Source organism: Excalfactoria chinensis, chromosome 6 (genome assembly GCF_039878825.1).
Source record: "Excalfactoria chinensis isolate bCotChi1 chromosome 6, bCotChi1.hap2, whole genome shotgun sequence".
NCBI classification, from domain to species: Eukaryota; Metazoa; Chordata; class Aves; order Galliformes; family Phasianidae; genus Excalfactoria; species Excalfactoria chinensis.
Genome location: NC_092830.1, coordinates 27,526,110 through 27,547,887, shown reverse-complemented (window position 1 = coordinate 27,547,887; position 21,778 = coordinate 27,526,110). Strand labels below are relative to the sequence as shown.

At 39.7% G+C, this 21,778-nt stretch overlaps 1 protein-coding gene across 1 annotated transcript in view; it reads right to left on the bottom strand.

Moving 5' to 3' along the window:
- Positions 1 to 21,778, bottom strand: part of SORCS3 (sortilin related VPS10 domain containing receptor 3) — a 256,024-nt gene that overhangs the window by 100,626 nt on the left and 133,620 nt on the right. The window contains exon 4 of the mRNA XM_072339830.1: positions 19,912 to 20,070. Coding sequence (XP_072195931.1) covers positions 19,912 to 20,070 — 159 coding nt within the window. The remainder of the gene's footprint in view (positions 1 to 19,911; positions 20,071 to 21,778) is intronic.

Sequence of the window (21,778 nt, the reverse complement as noted above, 5' to 3'; positions counted from 1 at the left end):
TGAGACAACAAATTTAGTGGCTAGTACAGCAGATTTCAATAGAGATTAATTTGACCTAACGCTGAATACCAAGTGATGGAAGGAAATGAGGTTTGCATGGTGCCAAGATTTTCATTTTTTAAAGCTCTGCCCTGGCTCCTCAGTGATAAATAATCTTTGGCATTTCCACCTCCCAGACTATTCCAACACATCAGCTCACAAGACAGATGGATTTCAGCATACCATGAGTGTATACCCTTTTGCAACTATCTTGTATTATTTGACCTGTGCTGATTAATGGAAAATAAAGCCAATTACAGGTCATAATGTTTGGATGGGCTGATCCTCATTGAAACTTGGTTCTTATGCCTTGGCACAGTTGAAGAGGACCATGAAAAGGCCTCAACTAAGGAGCAATTCAGAAACAGAACCCAAAGCAGAAGGACTAGCTCTTGGTCTATGGCAAGTGTGACAAAATTGAATTTTTAATGCAAAGATAAACTCACCATCCTAAATCTACTGAAGATGAACCTCAGTAACCACCACTACAGCACTTGTTCCATCCCAGCAACTGCTATTTGAACAAGCAGCTGCCAAAAGCAGACTCCTTCAAATTCCAGTAATGCTCATAACATTTCATTTAATAGAGACCTTTTTTTCTTTTTTTTTTTCTTTTTTTTTTTTTTTTTTTTTTTCCTGAGATGAGCAGCAAGACCCTTAATAAGGGAGTTTTATCCCTGATGTCACATTCTAGGCCATAAACACATACAAAGAATCTCCATAGCTTCATGCCTGCCAGCCAACCATGGAGTGAATTTGGAGTTTGCAAATAATGGTGCCAGATAGAGTGAGCAAGAACAGCTGGACTATATGTACTGACAAGAATAATTCATTTACTATGCACAAAATGATGCTTCCTTACTCAAGAGAATACATCCAGCTGATGATGGTATGTTATATTCATATATTCACCCTGAATCCAGCAGGGTGAAAGTCAGCCTAGGGGTAATTACTGGGCAGCAGCTGACATGCGGTAACGTGATGAAAGAGAAGGGGCAGACCAGACAGGCCAGCCATGTGCTTAGAAGAGCATGATCCCGAGCAGTAGCTTGGGTTGCTTATGTGAAAAGATGGCTCTGACACCAGAATAGCACAAAAGCAAGCTAACACCTTCTCAGCCAGAGCTGGCGGGAAATATCTACAGAATGTGTGGAGGATTCCTGCCAAAAAATCAAACTGGGACGGATGAAAAATAAAATCAGGTCAACATATCTGTAGGAAATTGGACTGCATGCAAATGATCTGCAAAAATTAACTCAGAAAACTAAGTCTGTGGCAGGGTCTTAAATTCTCGCACCAGAAGGAAAAAGATCACATTTACTGGCAAAGATTTAAAGGCTCAGAAATAGAGAAAAAAAAAAAAAGTTAACTACTCAGAAAATTGCAAGACGTGTTTTCTGTCTACACGGTGTTACAGATTAAATTACAAAAGGGGAAGAAGGGACTATCATTAATATGTCAGGAAGTTCATTTCTAGAAGGAAAATGAGCTTTTTGCAGGAAAAAATCACAGTACTTTTCAGCTTTTATAGTATAGAGCAGAGAAGCTCTGTCTAAAAGCAGTCAAAGACTCGCCATGTGGGGGAATGTACATAATAAACTCAAACTGCGGATTAAGTACTAGGTACTTCACGAGGAGAAACATTTTGAAATATCTTGGAATAATATTCTGTATAGGATAGATGGACGATTCTCACTTCATCCACTGCAAAGAAAGATTTTTTTTTTTTCACCACTAAAATTAGACATAGGAATTAACTAATATGGCTGCCCTTACTTGGCAAAAGTAAATGAATAAAGGGGTCTGTACTGTCAGAGATAACTGCTCCAGCAAGTAAAAGGAGATGAGATATAGTTACAGTTCTGCTACCTCTTATTTCTTTCATCTTTAAAAATATACCCATCTCTAGTCACCAAATGTAAGACTGCTCCTGAAGATCAAATCCATCTAGTCAACATGCTCTGTTGAATTTACCACTGACTCTCCAAGCTGCCAAAATACTATTTCTTTTTTGTTTCATCATTTGAAAATGGTGTCCTTCTCATGCAGTTCCAGCTGAATCCCTGAGACAATCTCTATAACTTCTCATTCATGAGCTTTCATGAGGCACCTCCACAATATCAAGCGGAAACCATAATGAGACATAAAGGCTTCTGTCACATTCGAGCTGATGTCCAACTGAAGAATAATACCTGTTTCATAACACCTTGCTTTGATTGGGGCTGCAGAGAAGTTCTAAAAAGCTGGGAAGTTCTTCAGGACCTTCAGAGAAGGTAAATGAATGCTTCTCATTCTCTTCTCTTGGCACAAGCTGTCCAGCAAAACATCCTTGTCAGCTCCACACTAAAAAATATGCAGTAAATATATCCTGCATCCTGAGCCAAAACATTCACGTAGCAACTGGAGGAACTGAGTTTAGGTGAAAGAAATCTACCAGTACCATATTTATGGACTTTGTTTATGTAGAATTGTAAAAACTAGTAATTGTAATGAAAACAAATGGACCAGTTTATCTCTACGCTTTGATTTCTTTTCCAGGTGATTAAGGGTTGCATGAAGACAACTCATTAGAGACCAAGGCTTCACTCTAGCACAGAGCAATCAGACTTTGTTAGGCATGGATGAAGAATACTTCCACAGAGTGCTGTGTGCCCAAGACCCACCCAGAGCTGCTCATTTTGCTATAGATGTTTCACAGGAAAAGGGGCAATGGAAACAGGCTCTTTTGATGAAAATGTTGGCCTAGAGAGAAATTAAATATTAGGTGCATTTGTATCATCTCTCTCATACGGGAAAAAAAAAAAAAAAAAAAAAAAGTATCAGAAGATGGGTAGTTTTCTTCACGCTTAAAATCTTTCACTGAAATATTTCATTAGCTGACCGGCAAAAGTGGTTCTTTGGAAAAAAATAAATAAATAAAACCTCAGACTAAACCAATATAAAAAAAAGGTCAGGGGATCTTCTGTGCAAAGCCACGAAACTTTGGAAATCATAGAATTGCTCAGGTTGGAAAAGACCGTAAATATCATCAAGTCCAACCACAATGTTTAACTTCACATTGTAATTGTACAGCTCAGTCCAGACCTGTCTAATAAAGCAACCAGGTCTTGCACCAGCATTAAATTTTGTGGTTTTACAGTTAAATAAACAAGTGCTTTCATCTGATGGGTCCACTCACAGTAGTTGAATTTGCTTAAAGCAGGTGCTCAAAGCAATACCTCCTTCTCTGCTTCTCCCCTTCACTTCCAAGATAAAGTGGAAGTGGATTACAGTGGTAGAAAAAAAATGCCTCCACAAAAACCTTCCCACTGCAATTTTTCTTAAGCCTAATTGGTACAGAGTACACTCAGCCAAAAAAAAAAGAAAAAAAAAAAGCCATTTCTGCTGAGAGCACAGCATATCTTTTGCTTTTCCACTGCATGACTGGTTTGCAGTGGAACAAGTAGACCAGATACAGCTTCAAGAGGAGAGATGACATAAATGTGTGTTACTAAAGACATTAAGGCATGCTTCAGTCCTGGGTGAAAAGAGCCTCTTCTTTCCTCTCGTTGCTCTCCCAGCCCCCAAAATGCTGGACTTGTCCAGAACTGAGGTGAAAAGCAGACTTTCAGATTTCTCCCTCTCTAACTGAAGAACTGAATGAAAAATTGGTCACTCAAAGTACATTTCAATCATGTATAAATAATTTAGTTTTAACAACGTGCAAACGGTACTATAAATAGAATTGCCATTTTGAACGAAAGTTCACTTTTTTGACCGCTTTACTATTCCTTAATTCCTGCCATTTCAAATACTCCAGAATTAATTCTAAGTCCAGGGGAAGGCAAAGGCTGAGTAAGTTGCTGCCAACTATCCCTTTGTGATTAAAGTTTAGTTAATAAACCTTATTGCAAACTACAGAAATTAAAGGGGGGAGTGGGAGGGTGGGAGTGGGAACTCCAAAACTGATAAAGAACTCTACCAAAATATGAGGGCAGAGATAGACCTAGCAGATGAAGCAAGCAAGGTGTGATGCATGGGAACATAATTTCCCACATCAGTGATGCAGAGTGTGAGACTAGACAGTGAAGGGGCAGAGATGCAAGGGAAGGGAAGGATAATACTGAGACTGAGAGATCAGAATGGAATGGAGGTGGCAGAGGGGCCACCTGCTGCCAGGGTCCACAAAGTGACCTAGGTGATGTTTTTGCTAGTATTTCTTCTACTGGCATCCAGAGGCAGAGAAAGGCCTGTTCCAGCTGCTGCTTCACTCCCTTTTTCCCTAGGATCAGCTCTTCAATAGTGGCAAAAGATTGAGTCAGCTCTCTGGCTGCTGACTTTTCTCCCTCTGAGCTGAGCTGGTCCCTTTGAAGACCAGTTTATACTCAGCTTAAAAACCATCATCAAGAAGATACCAGTTTGAGGTCTGTGCTAACCAGATCCACCAGCTGTTCCACCAGGGAGCTCTGTGCTCTTCCTATCCTTGAAAATCTTATTTGCTCCAGGGGCATTCACACTGCACGTCTTAGGAGCTCATTCAGTCCTTATATTCCAAAAATTTAACAATAAGAGGAACTGAATGAGAGCCACATGTCTGATGGGAAGATTTTTCTTTTAAATGTGCTCTATTGCATGATGTATGCCTTTAATTAAAACGCAAGCATCTGGGTACATTCATTGCTATTACAGACCAATCTTTCATGTTTATTAAACGTAATACTACAGCAGGGAAAGCAGTTGAGGCTCAGACATTAGCCTGAGCAAGACATAAAGCTACAATCACACACTTGACTCTTCCTTTCCTGCTTTCTTTGCAACCCCTGCAGCACTTTCTGTAGGGTAACCTCCATATTATGCAAAACAAGGTTTAACGAAAAGCTTTTGTGTTTTTCCCCCCAGGATAGTGAGGTAGATTTCACACCACCAAAATACCTTCCAAATTCATAAGATTTTGCTGAGTTATTTCTTTTAGTGGAAAAAAGCCCTATCATTTCTGGGTATTAAGGAAAATGGTTTGAATGGATTTTTGTTCTGAGATGTAACTGTTGTTCACATAAAAAAAAAGTTCACGTGGCTAGAAAGAAAGAAACATTAATCCGAGCTCAATCAAAAAGTGCCATTTTGGCAAAATTAGAGCAATGCATTTTGCTCGGGGTTAAACTGTGTGTTATTTAGCACACATCCTTCCAGCCAACTCAGCTTCAGTTTTTCTTCCATTCACATTTTCACACATCAGAGAGGCTACTCAGAGTGGGGCTCACCACCCCACAGACACGGAGCCGAGATGCAACTGACACAGACTAACTCACACACACACACACAAAATGAGTTAAATGAAACCATTCTCCTTGCTGAGGCTATCACCTCCTTGGCAGCAATCACACAGAACAGAAAATAAAGTTCTCCTTTTTGAAAGCTCTAGTTAATCCTGCTCTGATCCCACCTTTCTCCGCTGCCAGAGACCACTGCAGTCTCTCTGCAAGCAAACGTGATACCAAAATTGTGAAGCTCGAGGGATTTACTCTGCTCAGCAACATTAGAACATCAGCCCAGATGCGCATTCACAACAGCTAAGCACTTTGCTCTCCTTGGCATGGGTTTCACTCTGTCTGAGGCAAAGTAGCACACACCAAGAAATGCATGGCAAGTACAGGTGTCAAACAACTTGGAGAGAAGTTGGAGAAAGGTAATAAAAAGTGACCCAAGGAGATAGATTCTGAGAGTTGAATGCACAGAGTTTCTCCAGAGACTGTAAAAAGAAAGCGCAGAATTGCCTATCCATATGTAAATGGCATAACACCAAGCAAATGGGAAACTAACAGGATTTAAACTGGATGACTCACAAAAAGAGGTAAAATTAAGAAGTTAGTACAAAGAAGAGGCTAGTATGAGTGAAAGGCAAAGACTGTTATTACCAACCCTTAGAGAACATTCTTAGATAGAGTTCCAAGAATTGCAAGTACTAATTTTTAATAATTTCCAGTTTGCAGCTAATCTTACTACTTCAAATGGCAATACAGTATGCAAAGGAACAAGAGAGACATATTCTCCCCTCTGCCTGTTAAATGACTCATAAGCCAGGAAGGGTGGCACAACCTCGTGCTCCACTCCAGCTGCATTCTGCTGGTTGGGCCTCATAGCACACATCTACAGACACTCACAACACACTGTGCTATACCTTTTGGTCATTGATATGCCCCAGATGCAGTCCAAGAAGGTTTCTATCATAGTGAGCAGAGCAAAGCCCACTATAGCCAGTGGGAGTCTGGTGCCCCTCAAAACTGAACACAAACTCTGCCTGTAGGACAACTGTGTCTGTGAAATAACTTCTGTGAGTAAAAAGGTTATAAAAGGTAGAAAACTTTAGCTTCTGATTGTGCTGAAGGTGCAAGTTCAGTCCAGCAACTACCATCTCCTACTCAAGCACGCCAGCTCTTGCACCAACTTCTACAGTTCCTCTAGGCCATCTTTGTTACCTCACACTTGTTATATCCCATCCTACAATAAATCAGGAGAACTAAAATTTAAGATGAAATGGCCCATTAAGTCTTGCTTTGTTGAATGCCTCAAGTGCCAAAGCAAACTTTCTTCATTATGTAACCTGTTCAAACTCATAGAAGCAACAGTTCCTCAGCTTCTCCCTACATCTACTCAATCAGCTCCAGTCTCTGCCAGATGCTCTGCTGGCTTGGAAATGTTCTTAAGTGTTCTTAATGTAACGCTATTAAAATGTGGTGGAGAAATTCTTATACCCTGAACATCAAATGGTCTCAGAATCACAGAATCACAGAATGACCCGGGTTGGAAGGGACCTCAAGGATCATGTAGTTCCAACCCCCCTGCCTAGCAGGGCCACCAGACAGTCCTTGGGCTTCACAGTGCTTCAGTTCATCCTCATCCAAACATGCAGAGATGGATAAATACCACCCATGCACAAGCATGAAGGGCAGCATATAGATGTTTAAAGGAGGAACCCAAATGAACAGCGTCATTGCAAATGCCAACCACCATCAGGAAAAATTTAGCTTGACAGCTGTAGCTGAAACTGTCACTGCACTGAGGCATCACTGCCAGAAAAATCACCAAATGAGAAACTTGCATGATTCAGGGATCTCCTAGGGCTATTGGGCATACACCATTTACACTGTCATCTCTGATTCATCCATCATGCAGTTCCTGCAGTCAAACAGTGGAAAATTGTACCTTTGGAATAAGTGAATCTGCAATGGCAAATCATGCAACAAAAAGGACATTCCTACCTAATCTCTCTCTGTATTTTATGTGATGACTATACTTAAACTTGACCCATTTAATTCAAACTCTAGGTACCTTCAATCCACTTCAAAGAGCAGGGGCAATAAGGGGGGATGGAAAGCAAGCCTGATCCAAGCCAACATGCATAGTCTATAATGAGTTAATCAATATAAAGCAACATTAACTCCTGAAGGTAGCCAGACATTTCAGTGATTGTACAGCATAATTCTTAGGATAAGGGAAAGCTGCAGAGGAAGAACAAAGCAGTTTTCTCCATGCTGTCAATGGAGAAAAACACAGGTCATCTGGATAGGGAACAACAGACTTGATTTTGCAGCAGGCCTCTTTCAGGTTTGTAACATCCATGCTGCTGGGTATGCATGCATAGCTCTCATGGACTTACGCTGAGATCTAAGGAAATCAACTGGCCTGCAGCTAGAGCTGTGTTTGTAAGAGGACAAAACTAGAGCCCTGATTTGACAACAAAACTTTTGATGACACTGTTGTGCTACTACTATATGGCAGGAAAGCCCCCTTGGGTACACTGTATTCTGCTAATATATTATTTGTACGTGCTGCTTTCTCTTCAACGCTGCAAATATAAATTGCTACCAAATTTAGATGGTTTATGATGACTGAATCTCTGGCAAAAAATGAGATGCCCAAGTTAGGAGGCTGTGGGAAGAATCAGGTTTTCTTCCTTTGCTGTAAAGAAACTGAAGAATTTTCTATAAAGTTTTGAGTTTTATTGCTTGTTTCGTTGTTTGTTTTTTTTCACTTGTCTTCTCAAAAATTTCATTCCTCATCTTGGTCCCCCAGCTCCTCCTTTTATCACACCCACTACACTTTGGGTGTACCAAAATATTACTGCAACATGCCCTAACTTTCATTTTACAGCCACCCATGGTCCCATAAAAATCAATTGAACACAAACCCACAGGATTTTATGACAGTGGAAGAACATTTTGTAAGTGCCACAAAACTGTTGTGGGGCTTCTACTGCGGTAGTCCAAACTTGCACACAAATATGCACACCTGCTAATAAGCAATCCATTAGTCTTCTCACAGACAACCTATATGGAAGACCAGGTTCCAACACAGGCCAAAATGGAACTGAAGGCAAGCAGTATTTGCAATGATGAATTAAGAGCTCTCTTGAAAGAATAAACAGACCACAGCAGAATAATGCTGGAATCAGTTTATGGAAATCTTGGCCTTTTCTTGTTTATTTGTTTTTCTTTGGAGATAGAACTTTCAGCCTTCATAACTGTGAGGAAGCATCTGAAAAATATCATTTCCAACCTGTCCTTAGTCACAGAAGCATCAGAAGAAATCTAAGAGAGAACAACCAATTACTCAAACACATTCCAGATATTCTTTCTGCCCAACTCATTACCAGTTCATGACTTCGAAGATCCTGAGATTAGTAACCCAAAGGTGCTAGACCAGAAAATCCATGGTTTACATTTTCACCACTGAGGCAGTGAGCACAAAAAGCGGAAACCCACACTGCATTATCAAAGGCAGCATGAGACTTTGAAACAACCCTGCTTACTGAGGGTCAAAAGACTTCAGGCTGTGCCCCTGGTAAGTTTATGCTCCAGAATAGCATTGATTACATGCAGCTACTATCAGAAGAAAAAAAAATACCAGCTGAGGTAAATTTCCATATGTCAAGATTCAGCAATGGAAACAATCACCTTCGCATAAGCAACAACTTAACACACAGGCAGATGAGCCCACCAGAGATTCTGTATGTCTCAGCAGGCAGATTTTTGGGGAAAAAAAAGAAAAAAGAAAAAAAAACCTGCACACTGGAAGGAGTAAACTACATTCATCTTGTTTTCTCAAGGGAACAGAATACAATGCAAGTTTTCAGGCCAGATATACCAGACTTAAACCAGCATTTTCCTGCTAAAATCAATGGACCCACATTCAATTTCAGCTGCTACATATGTGACTGCATGCGTCTTTTGTAAACCAGCTCAGGTGTGCTATTAGATCAGGTCATGGTCCATTTATCTGCTGAAACCAAACACTGGAGGCAGAGATGGTTTGGAGTGATTCACTAAGAGGAGAGAGACAGAGAAACCTATTTGTGCAGAAAAATCTGAAACAGAACTAGGGCCACATACCAGCTTTCTGTATTACAGAGATGTGCTTCACACAATAGTAACTAAATTATTTAAAATGAAATGTGTGAGCTCTTTAGTATACCCTTTCTGCCCTGTGGTACATTTATACTTACAGCATCTGCTGGCACAAAATTCCCACACAGAGCTCTTACCCCAACTGTGTTGGAAATTCCACCAGTGTATGAAGCCTGGGGAGAAATGAAGTTGCAAGAGGGACTCCTATAACTTTTCTACAGGGTCATCCATGCCAGTGGAAAGGAAAACAACATGATTTAAGAATCCTGGGTAAACTGACAGCTCTGCTACTGGTTAGCTGGCTAAGTTTACACAGCTCATTACCCCTTCCTGTGCTTTATTATCCCTCTAAATTTCTCACTGTCATACCTACTATGCCTCTGTATTGGCAGTGATAAGGCCATGTCTCCTGAGCCATTCAGGCTTCCTTCTCCTGACGATGGAAGGCAACATTACATGGGCAGGACAGTGATAACACAGGCAACTCCTGGATAAACCAGATGATTCTTTCTGGTCATGGAATGAAGGGAGCTGCTAAGGACTGCATGGTGCAGTGCTCACCAGGACATCTCAGGGTTTAGTAATTCCAGTTACATTTCAGAGAAGAGTGGTGGAGAGGAAATGTCAGCTGCTGTCTGTAAACTTTTTGTTGAGTTTGTTTTGTTGTCTATCAGATACACACGTTCCAGCTGTATAAACAGACTTACAGAAGATAGTGGTACAGATAAGGTACAGTAAGAGTTGTGTGTTAAATGGATGTGCCATGCCCAGCAGCAAATCACTAGGCAAATACTACCATCATAGCAATAGACTCCCAAAAGAAATAAAATCAGAGATTTCTGTGCACTCTATGGTGAACATGTATGATATAATGGCTAGGCTGGGCCCTGTGCAACCTTACCAGCTTTCAAATCAATTGTAACTTAAAGGTACTATAGCAGCTAGAAGCAACATAGTAGTAAGGACTTTGGTTCTCAGTACTGCTGACTACAGCCAAGGTTCTGCATTGGGCTCAAGACTGTATACATACTAATGGTTCCCATCATTGGACAGTTCACTTCACTGTTTTTCCCAGTACTAACACTGTTTTTATGTTCTACAAATATGTCAAGGGTTCAGCAGCTGTTATTAAGAAGCTGAAACAGCTCTGAGTTAGACACAAAATTGAGAGCAAAGGAAAGTCTGCTATTCCCACTCCTAACTGTAAGTTCCTAGTCTGGCACATGGAAATGTACCCTAACAGACCGCTCCATTTCTTGGTTACTGATCATGTAGAAATTAATAATGTGCGGGTGCATGCATTGTGGGGAAGGACACTATCTTCTATCTTCTCCCCTCAGCATTATTCATCCAGCTAACCACCCAAGGGCATTGGTCTATCCTATCCCAGTCATCCATCTTGGATAACATTAAAAATGAAAGTATTGTCTTTATTAAGTGGCCCACTGACATCCTAATGTGCAATACTTCTAAAATAGAGAGGTCTAGTATTGTCAAGGCAATGTGCAAATACTAATTAATGCCACCATTATCCAGACAGAAAGAATCGGCCCTGTTGGGCAGACTTCCCATAGTTCTCAGCCATCTGAATCACTGACAGTAATGGGAGCTTCTGGGCCCCTGATCCTTCTGGGTAACACATGACCCTTTCCTGTTTAACAAAACATAACAGCTTTTCAACTGTCACCTTCAAAAAAGCATGCTTGGTTGGAGGGAATTAAACAGTGTCCCTGTGTATACAATTCTACATGCCTCCAGTCATACTTTCAGTTGCTCCCGGACACATCTTCCCCCAGGCTATGGCTTTAATGTCCTGAACTGTTAAAGAAACATGAGAGTATAGCAAAATCCATGACAGAGAAACTACTTAAAATGCCAACAGTAAAAGCCCTTATGCCCAACTTACTTCTATGCCTTTGCAGGCTCTTCACAGTAGTGGAAGACTATCTTTATAACCACTTTACACCCTGATTTGTAAAGGGCGCCTCATTTACTGGCATTAATCCAGGAAAGCACTTATGCAAACTCCTAAATGTAGGTCCAAGCTAAAGCATTTGACTGCTCTGACATCAGGCAAGATCACCTTTTTTAATACTAAATTCTACATTTTATAGGTAGTGCTATTCAAAGTGAAATTTTGATGACAATTCACAGAAGTCTATGTTCATTCTCACGAGCACATTTCTATTATTTTTGGTAAAATTAATCTTCTTGTTCCTGGGCCTGAAATAGTCAATAGCATTTCTAAACTCAAGAATCACATTGAGCCAATTCAGTGACAGAAAAGGATACCAGACTAAAGGTTCCCATGGTCAGCATCAGCAGACATTTAAGTGCAGTTGACAGTTGAATTGTGCTCTTTCTGCAGCTGGAAGTAATATCCCTAATTGTTCTCACTGAGTTTTAGAGGAGACTTATTGGTGCCACCAGACCAGGCAAAAATAGGAAAATAAGAAATAAAAGGAAAAAAATAAAGGTCAGGGAAACCCGACTGAATTAATCTTATTCCATTGAGGCAATCTAGTAGGCAATCTATACCTACACACATTAACCCCAGTACAGAGGAACAAAATTTGAAAGATTTTCATCATTACTTCCATATCTTGTTTACTTTTTCCTCCAAGGAAGGAGATCAATATATTCTATAAGCACAACATAAGGACATGGAAAACTCAATTTTTTGTTGCTTTGTTCGTATTAGGATCATATCCCATGTAACCCAGACATCTGGGTTGGTTTCATATCCCTTAATCTCAGATATCTATTTCCATCTCAGCAATATGGAGTTACCTCCTTAACAGTCAGTTGAATTCTAGGCAATACAATTTGTCCTGAGGTACCATATTCTACTGTAGTCACCTATACTTGGTCTCAAAAATCAATGAACACCATCCAGTAGATCACCAACTATTACACACAGCCCTGACACCCAATTCAGGTGTACATTGCTACATTTTAGATCCCTACAGTAAGGTAAAAATATGTCATATCCTGATGTTCTTATTCTTCTATCTACTCCATTACCTCATATTTATTCCCATCTTCGGTATTTATAGCCAACCTTGCCACACTTAGGCTTCAGATAAAATCAATATACAGTTATGATTTAGCATTGTCCAGGAATAAAGCATTGGATCCTTCTCCCTTATACAATAAACTGGGTTCCTTCAGCAGCAGAGTACACTTAAGCATCGAATGTGTCTCACTCCATTTATCTCTATATTTTCCTTTCCAAAGTAAAACCTGTTCATGAAGTATCTATAACATAAATAAAAAGCAGTAAGAAAGTCTGTTCTAGCTAAATCAAGTTTCATGAGCAGTTACTTTCTTTTCGCCACCACAAATCATCACAAGCCCAAAGTTCACTATTTCGCTAGGACAAAATTCATCGAGCATTTCTGAAGTGGAGCCAACGTTGCATAATTTAATTTCTCATCTCCTATTAAAACTGCCAGGCCTACCATAATCAGAGTGATAAATGAAGACTCATACATCTTCTTTCTGACAGTAATGCCCATCAATGCTTCAAACGCAAACAATTGTAACATTTGACTTTATAAAAATTACCTGGTGCACCAACATCACTTAATTAAATCATTTAAAAACTACTTTTGTTACATTTAATGAATGATATATTATACTGCAATGAAACACGCAGCAATACAAATACTTCACAATGCTAACAATTAAGGCTCACTTCACTTATGGCAATTGACAACACAAGTGCTCCTCATTTCATTCAGTTTGTGCATTCCAAATGAACTGGTTAGCGAAAAGGGTGCTTCTTTGCTAATGAGTTTTGTAATCAAGGCATCTATTTTAATTTCAAATTGGCTAGATTGGGGGAAATTGCTGAACTAAATGGCTGCTTCTAATTAGGATTATAAAAATATTCATCATGCAGTAGAATTAGTGCGAGGTCTTGATTTCCCTAAATTTGCATATAGCTTTGGTTTAAGAGTGGAGAAAAAAACTCTTGATAAATTGTCTTCCTTCTAATGAATTGAACAAACACTATATCTGTTTTAGTCGTCCTTTCATTTAAAGGCACTGATACATATTCATGATTTGTAAATGAAGTTAAGTGATTTCAATTCTTCAGTTCATTACCATATTGAAGAAGAGACTTCTGCAAATTGCCTTTAAATATTCCCAATCTCAAGGGTTTCATGCCTTAAAAAAAAAAAAAAAAAAGAAAAAGAAAAAAAAAAAAAAGAAAGAAAGAAAGAAAAGAAAAAGAGAAAAAAAAATAGAAAAGAAAGAAAGAGAAAAAAGAAAAAGAACAAAACTTGGCTAACATTTCGGTTTATCTGTTTGATGGAGTTCTGCTTGCCTGGGAGAGCTGCTGGCAGGTGTCTTGTCCAGCGAAGGACACACGATGCGTTTGTAGAACCTGATGTTCTCAGAAGAGTGTTCAAAAGGCAAAGAGATGAAAGGCGTATTTGTGGTTAAGTCATGGGAACAGGACTCAATCTGGATTCAATCTCTGACTTTGTTATAACCCTCGCTAGTAGTTAGGCAATGAAGCACTTTAATGACCTGTGCCTGAATACACTATAGATACTCTGGGGACAATGCTTTGTCTGTCAGCTTTATGTTTAATTGCAAGTTCTCTGGGGCAGGGATTGCTTTACTGTGAGTGTGTAATACAATGGATCAGTCAGCACAGTAGGAATTTCTAAGAGCAGTAACTGGAATGTGACTTGTATTAACTATGTAATACTAAGTGTTACTTGACAGAAGAGCCACATACATTATTTGACTCCTCAGTAAGCTAGGCCTGTAGGAGTAATTGTTATGATGGCAGCTTCCTCGATTCCTTTCCCCTTTGGGTGAAGAGAAGAATGTGGTAGGTGTGCCTCCAGCTTCACTCTGCAGGATGCTCAAATGCCAATGTGATTGGTACAATATAAATTGGAAAGCTGAGTATTGTATCCAAAGGACTGGAACCACAGTCATCATGCTCTTCAGTTGTCAATGAGCCATGATGAGAAATTAGCCCCAGTGTGTTCTCTCACATCATATAGTGAAATGGTGATTCTAACGAGAGTTCATGCAAGAGCAGAGAGAGTTTATTTTCCTTGTTAAATATAATGTTCACATCTTGCTAAGAAAAACTGAGTTATACCCAAGAGAATCAGTCTCGAGACATTGCTGATAAAAGGGGAGATAGTTCACACCTCTGACAAGCACAGTTACATCTACATTTCAGTGCTGGGACTGCTGCTGAGGACCCAGTGACAGTTGTGGGTGCCTGCTGATTTAAATCACAATGACATGTGGTACAGTCACCAACCCAGATTTCTTCATCATCTCCATGCCTCAGTTCCCAAGGAAAGAAAATGTGAAGGGTTTGATCTAGAGTTGCATCTGATTTTGGACATGCAGCAGCACAGACAGCTCAATCTCAGTGTGCAACTGTTAGACTAGAAACACACTTCAGCTTCAAGTGCAATATTCTCCCCTGAACACAACCCTGAGGCCTCCTGGGACAAGGAGTCAGGGCACCCTCTGGAAATAAAGCAGGATACGGCTCCCAAGCCTACATGCTAGTGAAGCTGAGCTGAGCAGATGGAGTGGGAGCAAAGCCCCAAACCCTGCAGTGCAGGTACCTCCTGAGGGAGAGGGGCTGAGGGTCCTTTAAAGGGACTGAGTGCTCTCTATATGTACCAGCTCAGTGATCTACTGTAACAGGGAAAGAGGAGATGAGAAATTGTCTCACAGTGTGAGTATTCTTATAAAAATATGTATATATTTCTTTATAGGACTCCACAAAGCAGAATACCTGGAATAAGGTGCCTAAATTTTGGGAAGTATGTGAATGCAGCCAAACCTTCCTCTCAGCAAGTTGCATTGGATTTCTGGCAAAAACAAAGAGACAAACAAATAAAAACCCCTTAGCTGTCCCATGTTTTATCTGGAGTCTGGGCTCAGACTCCAGGGGAGAATTTCACCTGGCAGCAGGGAGGCGCTGCCTTAGTGGCTCTGGGTCTGTGTGGGTGATTAAAACTCTCCCACATAGTGCCAGCATTATCTGTGATTCTTTTTGATAGATTCAGCACTGTCTAATCAAGATAGTCAGAGCTCTAACGTGCACCACATCTAATTTTTTAGATCATAACTTGCCAGATGTCAAATACTGAAGACATCTCCCCAGCCAGACTGATATTGTCTGCCAGGTGCAATTCGTTGATACAGAAGAGCGCTATCTTACCCGTGTTATTTATCATCTCATTCAAAGTGATATAAAGACACCCACTTTCTTTCATTCACTTCCTCTTGAAGATTAAACACTATGGAGCAATAAGTCATTGCTTGCCTAACTCCTTGCTTATCCAGTTCTCTCAAACAGGGAATTTCAGATGATGTGGTATTGAACTAGGCAGTCTCCCACCTATTCCCAGTAGATTGTCAATCACACTTTGGCATTTTAGTCTGCATGAGACAGAGAAAGCTCTATCTCTTTGCAGTTATCTTCTCTTAACAATACTGATTTGAAACATTTTAAATTTCCCTCTAAATCCCTAGTGTTGTTTCTTTCCCTTTAAAAAATTCCTTTCACATATATTTATGCATGAGGGCTGTGAAGGCCACTCTGAAAGAAGTGTCAGAGTAATTCTGAGTTTATTTCCTGAAACTGGAAACTCCTTTGCCTGTTACAGCCTCCAGATTCATTCCCCAGAAGGGGAACATGTGAGGTTAGAAAGTTGATGTTATTGAGAATTAATTGATTCCTTGAATAGGTGAAACAAACTGAGAGGCATATGAAATCCTAATGTTAGAAATGTAAACTGCTTTTTCATCAAGAGATGATACAAACAGGCCAAATTATTAAAAAGCAAGGTAAAGGAGTTACCAGATTCCATACAACATAGGGCAAACATCTAACAACCCTTCAAAAGGGTCACAAAGTTCTTTATAATTCCACATGTTCACTGGTATCTTAGACTAGTGAATACACTTTCAAAACTGGCAGAAAACATCAGTTTGGAAGGGAAAGTACATCTGTTAGAGAAATGAATTCAAAGTGTGTTGGGTTTTATTTGGTTGGTTGGGTTTTATCAACTAGAGAAATAGTCTAATGTTGTCAAATATGCAGAGGGTTAGCTACAACTAGAGAGGTCTGCTTAGGACAAAGAACTAAAAAAGAGGTTTGAATTATTTTGATAGAGCTGTAGGTGAAAAAATGTTGGGAAATTTTTCTAGCAGGAAAGCCCAAAATACTGAGCAATTTTACTTCACACAAAAGCATTGTTTTCTATTTTAATACACAAAACAATTTTAAAATCTAATCTAAACAGTGACCCAACAGATCGTGGGGCACCAGCTGTAGATTTTTTCATTATATTATATAGAACAAGTTACTAGGGAAAATGTGTTTTCAGATTCATTCTGTTGAATTTCCAAGTTGATCAGAGCTTCCTTACAACACCATATTACTTTAAATTGAAAGAAAATAAAAATAATATTAATTTGAAAGTTATCTCTAAGCTGAAAAGTGAAATGAAATTTGCAAACTTGTTTACACCATCAAGAGAGGATGGATTAGTTTCTCCCTTAGTGATTCCTAATGTTGGGAGTCAAATTGTTTTTGGTGTGTTTTCAGATTTATTTGGTGTGTTTTAATTCTGCCTCCAAAGCAATCATTATAAATAGACTTTTAAAGGTCAAGCACACTTCTAAAGCTGAGAGGGGGGAGGATTCTGTAGGAGTGCCTACAACAGTGAACTTAAAGCAATCCAATGACTTTCACTAGCATCTTCCTGATCACACTATCTGTGGATGAGCATTAGCTGCAGGTTCTAGGCTAATGATAAGCTTTGTATTTTTTAATTCCTTGCATGTATTTACATCAAAAGGTACCTATGGTTTTCTCAGCAAAGGGCTGCCCCTGGAAGTAAGAGGTATGCTTTAGAGCAGTTGCATTCACACCAGCTGAGTTCACAGAGTAAGAAACCAAGCAGAACCTAGTCTGTGCCAGGCAGCAATCCAGTCCCTATCAGGCAACTTCAAGCTGCCTCGTTTGATGCATCTTTCTGAACACCAAGGAAAAGTATCACTATTGGGTCAGCATCATGTGTGGCCAGTACGTCAAGGGATATTATTCTCTCCCTCTACTCTACACTGGAGAGCCCATTATGGAGTACTGTGTCCTGGTCTGTACTCCTAAGCTCAAGAAAAACAAGCGACTTCCACAGGTAGTCCAGCAGAGGGCCACAAAGATGATGTGAGGGGCTTGGAGCATCTCCCTTATGAGGAAAGATTGAGATATGTGGGACTGTTCAGTCTGGAGAAGACAAGGCTGAAGGGATATCTTACCAATGCTTATAAATATCTATTGGGCAGGAGCCAAGTGGACAGGATCAGGCTCTTTTCAGTGGTGCCCAACGAAAAGAGGCAGTGGGCACAAACCAGAACATAGGAAGTTCCAAACAAGCATGAGGAAAAGCTTTTTTACTTTGAGGGTGATAGAGTGCTGGAACAAAGTGCTCGGAGAGGTTTTAGAATCTCCTTCCCTGGAGATATTCAAAATCTATCTGCACACCTTCCTGTGTAGGGAACCTACTTCAGCAAAAGGCAAGAGTAGATGATTTCCAGAGGTCCCTTCCAACCTCTACAACTCTGTGTGAATATAAATGAATACAAAGACAAACATAAAGACTAAGTCTGAACTTCATTTTGCTTCATTTCACTTTGACCACCTCCACCACCTTTGTGCTTTTACATTGTGAACAAACTTCTTCAGTTCTCAGGATAAAACACAAGCAACCTCAGGGACGTTCTAACTTGCACTTGATTTTTCTTCTCTTTCTTCTGAGCATATGAGAACAACTGAGGTGAACTATACTCTCTAAACATGAGTTACTTTGAAGGAGCAGGACCAAAATGCTCTCAGGCCATTAGTGCAGTAATTAACACCTCAGAGGAAAGCATGTGTATTCAAACACACTTGCTTTGTATTTTGATTTATTTTTCCAGTGGATAATATGGAGGGAGAAAAAAATAAAATTTAAAAAAAAAAAAAAAAAAAAATCAGACCAAAACCACAGAGCACTGGAAATAGAACTACAGTGTTAAAACCAAGGAACAGATGCTTCTCATTCACTACAGCTGGATCTCTTTGCAAACACATACTCAGCATGTCATATCTGGCTTCTCACATCCATGTGCGCCTCACCAGCTGTCTGTTTCTTTCAGCACAAACAACAGTACCATTTAAAAACTTTACATCCAGCTTAAAAATGGCATCAAATCATTCCATGACATCAAACAAATAGATTGGTCATTCTAGCTTCCTTCAAAATCCCAGCTCCACTGAACATCTGAATGCAGAAAACTATTTGACATTTGACTAACTCCTTCTTATAGTTAGCATTTGATAGTATGAAAGGAGTCTATTTACAATAGCTTTGTGTTTGCAAATGTCACTCAAGCATCATCAGTAGCCCAGCAGCAAACCACCTGGTGCCTGCCACAGCGATCTGTTTACAAGGGGATGGAAAGGTTACATTGGGAAGTACGGCACCAGTACATGATTTGATTGTTCTCTCAATCTTCAGTAAAGATTTGTAGTAAGTAGCCTTTCAAAGGAAGTACTACCAAATACAGGAGGCACAAGAATTCAGGAATTTTGCTCTATACCAGGGATGTGAGATTGGCTATTGAAAAAGCCTCCTAAGAAGCTGTAAGAATTGAAGATCCCATCCAAAACATGCACACATACTTGACAGATTAATGCAAAAAACTTAAATAGACTCCTCAGAACGTTTTTACTTCTTTCCACAGCTAAAGATAACAGAAACTGAAGAGAGAAAAGAAAAACTTGACAGGTTTTAGCCTTCTAAAACTTGTAGCTTGGTAATCTGGCCTATGATGTAGCTTGTGCTGAAGTGGGGACTACTGCCCTAGAAGTGGAGCCACATACACAACTCACACTGCACTCACATTGCTCAGCATCTTTCAAGACAGTTGAGTACCATATAAGAGAGGTCTAAGGTTGAAGTAGCAGACTTAAGAGTTGTCTCCCTAACACAGCATTGTAAAGTGGCCTAAAAAGAGGCACAGCAGAATCCTTCATCTGTTGCTGCTCACTGATTTCCAGATTAACCAACTTCAGCATGTAAGCAGAATAAGCATCCCTTCATACACAACAGCCAGCTGTTGTGAGCTGACTCAGTGCTCAGTGCTTACAGACAGCTCAGCAATCACTAGGAGCTACAAATAAACACAGCTTTTAGGGCAGCTCCATATCTCATGTCAAATATATGAAAGAAGAGAAAAATCTGACCATTACCACTACTAAAGTTTCCACAGCCATTGTGATTGCCATACAGTCACTGGGTGACTTTTGAACATATCTAAAACTGCAAGGTGAGTGCACCAAAGAACATTATAATTTCTTCACAATCTCTGGAAACATGTGGTTCTAGACACTATTCCTTTAAGTGCCTGGCTCAAGTATCACTGAAACATGAAATCAATTGCTCACCTTTTGATCCAGACTGTAGGCCAGGATCCACTCCTCCTGCTTGGGGTGAAAGAGCAGACTTTGGATATAGAAGTTCAGACGGTACTTCTGGTATGTAGCTCCTTCATCAGAGCTGATGAGAATGCTGCTCTCAATGTCTGGATCACTGAGAAGCATGATCTAAAGAGGAAAATAGAAGAAACAATGTGTGAATGGAAAAGCAAAGCTGAAGGTCATTTGACAGCTCTAATCCCTGTTACACATATTCAGAGCATTGTTCAGTCGCGTTAAGGACCTACAGGATTTCCCAAATAACTTGTGTTTTCTAAGTGTTTGGTTTCTATCCTGTTCATTCACTGGTGATACTCTAATTTCATTTTTTTGTCCAAAAAAATCAGAAAATCCAAGAATGAAAATGCCATGGTATTAGCTGGGCAGAGCAACTTCAGAGACCCACAACTGGCTCTTCCTGGACCCTTTTTTAGTCCATTGATTTCCTGCAGAAATGTGGAAATCTCTCCTCAAAAGTAGACAACAGGGAACTCCTGAGGCTTCAGTCTCATTATTTGGCGGTTTGCAGAGCTACAGATGAGACTATCACTCCACTGGAAATAGAATGACTATGTGGATCATCTGCTAACACCTAAAATTAGTCCACAGGTGCGTGTGCAAACACTGATGCATGATCTTATACATCACATTTCCAGTCCATACAGTAGGAGAATTATATCCATTCATGAAACATATAATTTCCCCGAAGTACAGGAAAGTGTATGACCTCAATTTGTACAAGGAGAAAAACACTTTTTTGCGTTTGATTTTAATTAGAAAATTATTAGCGATATTTTAAAATGGGTTGATTCCACATTATCAGATGCCACGCTCTATGTAAATGTTACCAAGAAAAATGTCGTGGATACATTAACACCATCTTATTAACATCTGGAGAAAACAGCATCACATTAAAGCAAATGCCAACACCATAAAATAAAGGCAAACAGTGGGAAATAAATTAGAGCCATGCTAAACACAGCAGGTTATTGATACACTAGCTGAAACAAATAAAGAAACTGCTTTTCAACAGGAAAACAGATTCAGGAGCAGCTATTTCTAGCTAGCTGTGAAATGATCGGCTAAATGCAATCCAATTCTTCTCATTCAACTTCAAGACTATGTTTTGTAGATGCATGAATTTTGACAGCAATTATTTAATTACAGGAAGTTAGTTAAAAGGAATGTTAAAATCCTTGTGTGTTAGATCCTTCAGCACCTCATATATTGACAGTTAACAGCCTCACAAAGCAATCCGCACTTGCTCCCAGAGAAGAGAGAACTGTAATGTACTGTAGTGGCAATTGCTTGCATCTACAGAATGGAAGAATATAAGATTGCCAGCACAAGTAGTAAGAAGTTATTCTAGAGAGATTCTGCATTTGAGGAGAAGATAGTTTGGGAATAAAGATTTTTCCACCTGATATCACAAAAGGTTACAAGGTTAATAACGAAGATTAAAAGGTCACTGTTAGCTGTCCTATCCATATCTGAGGACAGAACTCTTAGCACAAACCTCATTTAGTAGAGATGCAAAACATCCAATCTGCCCTTTCATACACAACCCTCAACATACAGTTGGGAAATTCAAGAACTTGATCAGATGAAGTGAAAAAAACAAGTTTTCCATCAGATGGAACAAACTGTTGGACTCTGTTAACCTTGGCAGCATAATAGTGGTTGCAAGATCATGTAATAAAACCACTAAGCTAGGAAAATTAACAGTCAACCTTATTGGAAGATTGAAGGAAAAGCTAGAATAGATTAACAGATCTTGTTGCAAGTGCCATCACATTAGTCACAAACCATCCCTCAGTCAGTACTTGATATCAACACT